Source organism: Hyalella azteca, unplaced genomic scaffold (genome assembly GCF_000764305.2).
Source record: "Hyalella azteca isolate HAZT.00-mixed unplaced genomic scaffold, Hazt_2.0.2 contig16248, whole genome shotgun sequence".
Taxonomy (NCBI): domain Eukaryota; kingdom Metazoa; phylum Arthropoda; class Malacostraca; order Amphipoda; family Hyalellidae; genus Hyalella; species Hyalella azteca.
The window spans coordinates 128,199-137,699 of record NW_025946074.1 but is presented as its reverse complement, the minus strand read 5'-3'; the positions used below and the strand labels follow the sequence as shown (position 1 = coordinate 137,699).

The 9,501-nt window shown below is 46.1% G+C and overlaps 1 protein-coding gene across 1 annotated transcript in view; it reads right to left on the bottom strand.

Annotated features, from left to right (window-relative positions):
* Positions 1-1,860: 1,860 nt before the first annotated feature.
* LOC108677757 (protein numb) overlaps positions 1,861-9,501 on the bottom strand; it is a gene marked incomplete in the record, with an annotated part of 12,945 nt that continues 5,304 nt past the window's right edge. The window contains 8 exon segments of the mRNA XM_018166027.2: positions 1,861-3,369; positions 3,780-3,957; positions 4,982-5,116; positions 5,505-5,622; positions 5,932-6,071; positions 7,040-7,226; positions 7,685-7,825; positions 9,276-9,352. Of these exon segments, the coding sequence (XP_018021516.2) occupies positions 3,051-3,369; positions 3,780-3,957; positions 4,982-5,116; positions 5,505-5,622; positions 5,932-6,071; positions 7,040-7,226; positions 7,685-7,825; positions 9,276-9,352 (1,295 nt within the window).

Below are 9,501 nucleotides of genomic sequence, written 5' to 3'. Positions count from 1 at the left end.
TAAAATCACATTGTAATTTTAATCAATTGTTTGTCGGCATTTCGGCCCTTTCCTTAATGCACCATACGGTCATGTGGCAAAAAAATCAGTTGCAGGTCTTGTCCCCCGCATTTATGAAGTGCTATTGCTGGACGCTCAGAAAATCTGCACCTTGGTCGTGCGTCATCTAATCTGCTGAGTCTGTTGTTGTGATCGCGTCAGCCAGCGCGTCACGGGAAATTTATTTATACATTCTCTTGCTGTTAGGAATTATAATTTTCTTAAGGAAATATGCTCCATAATCTGGTTGAGGGCCACCCATTAGTTTCATTTCATAAAAACACTCAACAAGAAGTATAACAAATTCGAGATATTGTATTAGTAATTTGAAGTGTTAATAAATTGGACAGTTAAAAACTTAAATACACCACTTTTTTCTTGGCTACCGTAACTGTTGAGTATGAGTCAATTATCAGTTTGCGGTTCTCTTGAATTATTTATTTATAGTCAATGGGATTTTTCCCTTTAGGAATATGTGATAATGTAATTAATCAGATGGTACAAAAAAATCGAGCGAATTTGAAGAAAGGATTTATCATAAGCAATTTTCTTTTTAGATATATTTTTTTTTTCGGGTGAAACCCGAAAAACATTTGGAACTCTGTTGAGTTCTAATCTCTTTTTTGCAGAAATGTGTTATTTAGATTTTACAGGTTTTTTACTCAGAACTGCTTGGATAATCTTAAATTTGAATGTGCTATAAAATTTTCGTTTAATCATGCTTGAATGATTAATTTTTAGCAATCCTTCATTGATACTTGAACCCTTATAACTAAACTTAAACTAAGTAACTAAACTAAAGTTTCAACTAAAGTTTCCAGTTGGTCGTGCAAGGCGTTTCTCCTAGCGAGTGCTCTACCCGATAATCAGGACTGGAATTAAAACATAGTATATAATCTGTGTCATTCTTCCGTCCGTAGTCCCGCGAACATGTCGCCAACTCGTTGAGCGGGTATGGTGGACCCAAGGAGGAATTAATAATTAATTCAACCATATGTTGGGCCTACACGTTGTTTCATTTGCTTTGAAAAGTTGAAGTTCAAATCTATTGGGCCATACTTGATGGAGCTGCGACTTGGTTCAGAACACATGGATATTTATAAAACACATAATTAATTTGTGTCAATTTAATTGAGTTGAGGCGCTTCTAATTGATATCAATAAATCAACTTCAAATCAGTAATTACCATCACGCCGATGTGATTCAGATTTAAGAAAGTCAATCAAACAATTATAAAGTCATCACGTAAATAATAAACGCAATCAAGTGTAAAAATATTTATGCTAACGATACCGCCTGTGAAGAATATTCTTGGTTCATATTTTCAAGGATTAATATAGCAGTAAAGTGAAGGTGAACAGTAACAGAAACGCAGTAGACACATGCCAAAATCTATAAGGAAGGAAACAGCAAGAAATCCTGCATTCGTAAAAACTAGCCCGTCAAGCGAGACCGCCGCCGGGTGCGATCTTGGCAATGGTCGAAAATGTTCGAAAAGAAAAACTATTCGTCCTACAAGCAGGCAAGTCGAATCCAACCCTACGAGCTTAATACCGAGACCAATTAGACCTTTAGTGTACTAGTGATACAGCTCCTTCAAGTCATCAATTTCTTCTATAAAATTGAAATTATTCCATCTTTTCTATTCTCTCCTCTCGCACGCCACATCGTCTGTGGCTGCGTTTAATTGACATGCTGCAGTAGTAGCATGTGATCTAACGGGCGGGCAGTTATTTGTTTTGGCGACATTCCTACAAGTATCAACTTACCTGCAGGCAGCGACTCAGCAGCAGGAGGTGACCGGGACAAGAAAAGTCTCAAGCTTTGCTACGTTTATTGTGACGCGGACGCTACACGAGACGCGCACCAGAGATGTTACATCTTTCAGCTTGACATCACATACATCTCATCATACGGCTCAGAGACCACTAAGCTGAGGAACCACAAAGCTGAGAGACCACAAAGCTGAAGGCAACGCGCCTAATCGCACTCACGCCAGCAATTCAACACACGTCATGTATTATTATTAATAATTCATCGTTAAAATTCTACAGGAAATACAGCTTTATTCGTAATAATCGTGCGCTGAAAGCGACATACATTATATACTGTTTTCAACTACAGTAATATACACGAGACTTGCCGGCGTTTAGAAAGCCATTTGCTACTCCACACACTGTGCTAATTGTAATGATTATTGCCGTAGCAGGTGTGGGCTGTACATATGCACAGATGAACATGCATGGCGGCTTAAATGTGCTGTACATATGTACAGATGAACATGCCACGATATGTACCAACGAAGTCAAGCATTCTGATCAAGCAAAGGACATGAGCCATTGCGTTTGATTTGAAAAACACAGGCAGCAACACGAGATATACAGAGATATACATCCTCAAACCCCACACAAGGGACTGGCTAAGCATGTGTGTCTTATATGCATGATGGTCAAAGGAACACAGACAGCAAAACACAAAATATACAAAGAAATACAAACGTGGGAGACTGGCAGTGCACGGAATGCGGTTCGGAATGGAGATGAAGTGGTGCACCTGATACTGGTGCACCTGATACACGTGCACCTGATACTAGTGCACTTGGTACTGGTGCACCAGATCCTGCTGCACTTGGTACTGGTGCACCTGATACTGGTGTAGGTACTTGGTACTGGTGCACTAGGTACTGGTGCACCTGATACTGGTGTACTTGGTACTGGTGCACTTGGTACTGGTGCACCTGATACTAGTGCACTTGGTACTGTTGCACCTTATATTGGTGCACCCGATACTAATGCACCTGATAATGGTGCACTTGAGCGCACATGTACAAACTAAGACAACATAGACTCGCGTGGACTGCCTTCCTCGAGTACATCCCTACAATATATGTACATGCTGGAGGCGGGGAGGGGGAGGCAACCACCGTTGGGTGTATTTTCATCCCCACGACGTACTCCTGAATATGTCATCCCAACCCCACCTCATCCCCAAGGGGAGCACACCCTCGGGGCTACATGTGAACCTCGAAGGCCTTGGAGGGGGTTGGAAGGAAGGGGTTGTTAGGGTTTAAAGGCGGGGGAGCAATGGTGGGGGGATGAGGGGAAGAGGTAGACCAGCCGAAGGGGTCGGGGCTGGCGTTGGTGGGGAGCGTAGTCGAAAAGTTGTTTGAGGGGAAATTTGAGGATTGTGGGGAGAGTGGAATGAGAGGGGCTACGGCGGGAGTGGGGTTGGGAGGGGGTGAGGTCCAGACTTGTTGGGCTTGTGACGTAGCGACGGTGTTGGCCCTGAGCTGCGACATCGGAGGGTTGCGTCGCTGGGGTGCGGTGTTCCTGCAACACAAGAGCACGTTACCAAGGGCACGACGCACCAAGGGCACGATGCCACAAGGGCACGACGCACCAAAAATTCCGCCTAAACTACTATTATTTTCGCAAGTAAAATCTCCGCCAGAAAAAACGATTTGAAAAATCGCCTCATTTAATATGTTAAATGTTGAAGAATATCAACATTAATTTGATTGATCAGATACTTAGGTTGGCGACATATAGTGTCCCAGATTGATTTATCGTTTCTTTTATATAAGTAATATATTACACATGCGGAAAAAAGTCTAGTAAAAAAGTATAAAAAGTAATCCTGGTATATTACTTATTTATACTTTTATTAGAAAAAATATATTATATTACACAAAAATATGAAAGTAATGTATTACACATAGGCTTTAATAAAAATAAGGTACCCAGGGGCAGGCGCGTGGACGCCGTGGACGGGCCGGGACGTTGCGCTGAACTGCGCCAGCCAAGCTTCCGCCTTGGACGTCGTCTCGCCCCCAACGGGCGGCGCCCCGCCCCTTACTGGGGCTTCAAAATCCCCCACCGTCACCTCCTCCCGTATGGGCGCTACCGAGGGCGCCACAACTGCACAAAACAATGCGTTATTAGTGCGTTAATAATACCATTTGTTCTCGTACTGTGATGACACAACAATGCGTTATTAGTGCGTTAATAATACCATTTGTTCTCGTACTGTGATGACAAAACCATTTCTTCTCTTGGTGCATTAATAAAACCATTTCTCATAGTGAGATAACAAAGCGATTAGTTTTCTTGGATCGATAACAAAATAATTATTTATCGTGCCGCGATAACATTACCCAGCTTAACCTGTAACCTCCCCCTCTCGGTAAAATGGCATCGCATGTTGAAAAAATTACATCAAATGATAAAGTTAACTGACATACATTGAAAAAACTGTCATTCTATGGTAGAAACCTGACATTTAATAATGAAACCTGACATCTAATGATGAAAACTTGCATTATCTCTTATTTATATTTATCGTAGTGTCAGCACTCACCTATTAAGCTTTACTTGAGTATCGGGTTTCGTTGACTAAGGTAGTGAGGGATAAGTAAGACACATAAGTCCAGATAACGTATCTTGTATACGGGGTGGTAATACAGAGTTGCGATACAGAGGTATAAGCTACGGCGTCGACCGTAAGGTCGGAGAGCCGAGCGACACGTTACATCGCAGAGTGCTTATCAACTACTGGGGGCCTTACTTAAGGTTGTCAGCCCTTATAGAGCCTTCGCTTCCGCCCACTACTAAGGTCTTAATAGCCTGATCTATCACGCGATGTCCTCCAGATGCTGACTCATGTCATCAATCTCTATCAGGTCAAGTGAATATTACGTCTCAATTACATATGATCTAATCATATAATATAATTATAATGAGACGCCAGATTGACACCGGACAGTAGCTCCTCTGGTGCTAATTCTAGCACCGTTGCGACCAGGTGAACTCTCCCGAAATGCTCAGAAGTTAACCCACCAGTATGAGTGGGCAGGTGGGTAAAATTAGTGCTAGTGAGCAGGTTTACTCACCAGTATGAGTGGGCAGGTGGGTAAAATTAGTGCTAGTGAGCAGGTTTACCCACCAGTATGAGTGGGCAGGTGGGTAAAGGTGTTGCTGGTGACAGGAGCGGTGACAGACGACATAATTGACAGCTCCTGGGACAGCTGCTGGCACATGGCGCTGACAGGGTCAGCCGCGTCCTCTGGTATTGGCGGCACTGCCAGGAAAAAATAACACAATTACGAATAGAAAAATGAATACATTCAAAATCAAAGATATAGTACAATAAGTAATACCTTGGCTGCGAGATAGCAAAATAAATGAATAATAAAAAACTATATGCCGTTTATTATGGAGGAGAGCAAAGGGGATGGACTGGTTAGTGTAGGAAATAATGATACTTTTCTGGTTATATTTAGAAAAATAGTGAGATAAATACAGGTACATCACATAAGTGACTCTATAGTTTACGATTAAGTTATAGGAACAACGCCGGCCATGGGGGTTGCAAAAATATAAAAAGAGGTGGAAACAATGGCTGGGGGCAGTCGAGAGATGGCGTGGAGAGGGGGGGGGCTCGCCTGCATGGGGGGAGGAGAACACACCTGCAGGAGGGACGGCAGGACGAGGGACGCCGGTGATGTGGACGCCGTCCCGCTGGCGCTCGATGTTGGACGGCAGGTCGTTGAGACGCAGGGACAACTGACGCTTGAAGGGCGACGCCTGCACCAACACGCACGAATTAGGTAGGAATAACATAGTGGGGGCGGCAGGTAGGAATAACATGGTGGGGGAGGCAGGTAGGAATAACATGGTGGGGACAAGAGGTAGGAATAACATGGTGATGACAACAGGTAGGAATAACATGGTGAGGACAACAGGTAGGAATAACATGGTGATGACAACAGGTAGGAATAACATGGTGATGACAACAGGTAGGAATAACATGGTGGGGACAACAGGTAGGAATAACATGGTGATGACAACAGGTAGGAATAACATGGTGAGGACAACAGGTAGGAATAGCATTACCTGGTTGAGGTGCTGGAAGGCGCGGCAGGAGCCCTGGCGCTGCAGCAGGAAGGGGGTGGCGTGGGGGCGCTCGATGGCGTGGGGGAGGACGGGCTTGCTGCCCCCCACGGACGAGGTGGGCGACGTCAGCCCGTTGTTGCCTGGGGGAGTGGACGGGTCAGGGGGAGACGTGGAGACAATTATTGGCAGCTTTATTATTATCAGCAATTATTGACGGTTTTTTCAAACAAAGTCCACAAAATGCAGATGAGAAATAGATTTATATGTTTAATTAAACGTTGTTGATAGCAAGGCCTCTTTCCACTAAAGGAGGACTAAACTATTTGTTTAGTCCTCCAACTATTTGGTTGGATTTGATTCCGACTTCGAACGGCTCATCTCATTTTTTTCTTTCTTCAGCTCCAACAGTTACCCAAGGGCGTCTTTCCAACACACCCTTCCCAAACTACTCCCTAACTTCAACTCGCATTCTAAGCCTCTCCACGCAGAGGAGGGACTTCTCTTTCCAGGACCCCCAATGTCAAGGCAGTACCGAGGTCGTCGTTCAGTTCACATCTACAACCACCGAGCCCTTCTTATCACGCTGCGATACACCCACTGCGATACACCCAAGGGATGACTGCCTCATACGGGGGAAATTGAAGTCCACGCGGGGAAATCGCACGGATGACGCCCGGTATATTCGATTACTCGCACTTCATTATTAGTCTCACTCTTACATCCTCCTATGCACTCTTCATGCACAGCAATCTTCAAAGACTTCACTTCCAGCACGCCCCCCATCCCCCACACCTACCATCGTTCGCACCTCACCCAGCAAGCGACGGGCTAGAAGTGCTGGAATTAACCGAGGTGTTGGGTGATGGTCACTTCATTCAAGCTATCTATGCGGATGGAGCCATCATAACTCTTACCCGTGAATCCACCTACAACACACATTAATACACATCAATTACATCCACAACACCCATCAACTACACACACAACACCCATCAACTACACACACAACACCCATCAACTACACCCACAACACCCATCAACTACACACACAACACCCATCAACTACACCCACAACACACGCACACACAACCCCTCCCCCAGCACCCACTGGGTTTGCACTCCTGTGGGTCAGCGAGACGCTCGGTGATGCTCATTTGTTTGAAGCTGCCCATGCGGGTGAAGGCGGCGCTGCTGGGGTCGTAGGTCATGGTCACCCCGCACTGCTTGTCCCGCTGCTGCTTGCGGTCCAAACACGCAGCGAAGGCGCACCCAACCGCGTGACTCAGCCGCTCACCCTACGGGGTAAAGGGGTGAGTACAGGGTAGGGGATGAGTATTACATTGCAGGGGTGGAAAATCAGTACAGGGTGGAGGAAGGAGGTGAGTACAAGGGGGAGAGTGTGGTGAGTACAAGGGGGGGGGATGTGGTGTAAGTACAGGACGGCGGAGGTGGCTGAAGTGAGTGGATTTTATATGAACTGGAGAGGAAGAAGTGATCCTCACCACCCGTGCATACTACTGATCCATGCCAGCACTAGGGGAGGTGCTCCCGCTCCTGTACCTGTCACCACACGGGTGCCAGCAACCCGATACCAGGACGGGTGTTAGTTCTTCAGTGCTGGACCGACGGTCGTGGTGCCACTCACCGTCTTCTTGATGGCCGCGAAGCCGTGGCACATCCAGCGCCGTGTGCCACTCACCGTCTCCTTGATGGCCACGAAGCCGTGGCACATCCAGCGCCGTGTGCCACTCACCGTCTCCTTGATGGCCACGAAGCCGTGGCACATCCAGCGCCGTGTCGTGCCGTCACGACAGATGTAGGAGAAACCGCGCTCATGGTTGCGGTCGGGCGCGCAGAAGGAGACCTTCTCGATGGTCTGGTCCACCAGCAAACCCTGCACGGTAATGAAGCACTGTATAGGGTGGTGTGGTGCCGTGCATGGTACGGTATACAACACCTTTATAAGAACACTGCATAGTATGTACTCACGTTACACTCAGCACACACAGGTGTAACGGTGTGTAACACATGGACATGAAACGTATGGGTAACATGTGAATTGGGAACGCGTTCACTGTTACCAGTCATTATAAATCAGCATTCGTATAATCCTTTCATGCACATTCGTTTATGTGTATCCCGAGAATATAATAATACAGCCACGTTTGGCGTAGTCGCCTGAGTAACATTGATGTCCGACCTTACTTCAACGGTAGGCTAGTTCGTAATATTAGGGGCAAGTCTTAGCGGCAGTGAGTCGGTTGGTCATTTGTGTCCTGTCAGCTTTACGGTGAGGTTTAACCTCGGTTTAGTGCGCTTTGCTGACTCAGTAGCGAACTCGTGCAATAACGCTATATATCTTGTGGCTGTGCTCAAAAGCTTAAGGCTGTGTTCAAGAGCTTTAAGGCTGAGCTCAAGAGCTTTAATTAGGCCGTTTAGCAATCATGAATACGATTGCTACGCTTGTTTCCGTACTTCAAATGTGATTTTTTAAACTGTTCTTTGCCAATTTCTACATTTCATCTACCTGAAATAAAGTTTTAATGAACAGAAAGCAATTGTAATAAAATGCCAGCGACAGAATTTTTTCAGATCGGTGTTTTTAATATAATAGTTGATAGATAGCGTTTGGGCGTAGAGTTCGAACATTCTGACGACATTGAAAAGTTGTGGCAAACGGTAATTATATGCAATATACTTTTATAAAAACACGGAACAGATTAACATAAGAGTGTTATTATATTATATTATTTAATCAATTACACTCGCGTTACACTCGACACTCGAAGCTGACTGTATAACGGTATAAGGTCGAGGCACATGACACATATGCTAGACACGACACACGTCACCCGGTATACGGAATACATAGTATAACTGACACACACGGTACACATAGTAGAAAAGACTTACACGGCACCAGGTACACGGTACAAAAGGTACAGGGTATGCATGCTACAAACGGTACATTGTACACACTACACATACGGTACACGGTGCACATGGTACACAGTACACACTAAATATATGGTACACGGTGAACATGATACACAGTATACACTAAACACACGGTACACGGTGCACATGGTACACCGACGCACACTACACGGTACGGTACACGGCACACACTACATGACACGCACTACACACACAGTACACGGCACACACTACACACACGGTACACGGCACACACTACACACACGGTACACGGTACACACTACATGGCACACACGACACATACTACGGCACACACGACACATACGGTACACACGGTACACGGCACGCACGATATACACGGCACTCACGGTACGCACGGCACTCACGGTACGCACGGCACACGGTACCTTGGTCTCGTCGTCCACGACTCTGAGGCCGTCGCCGGAGACGTGCAGCGTCCCTCTGATGGGCCGCCGCCGCGACGCCTGCAACAACAACACCATCAGCACCACACTCCCACTGGTGCACCACACTCCCTCTGGTGCACCACACTCCCTCTGGTGCACCACACTCCCTCTGGTGCACCACACTCCATCTGATGCATCCCACTCCCTCTGGTGCACCACACTCCCC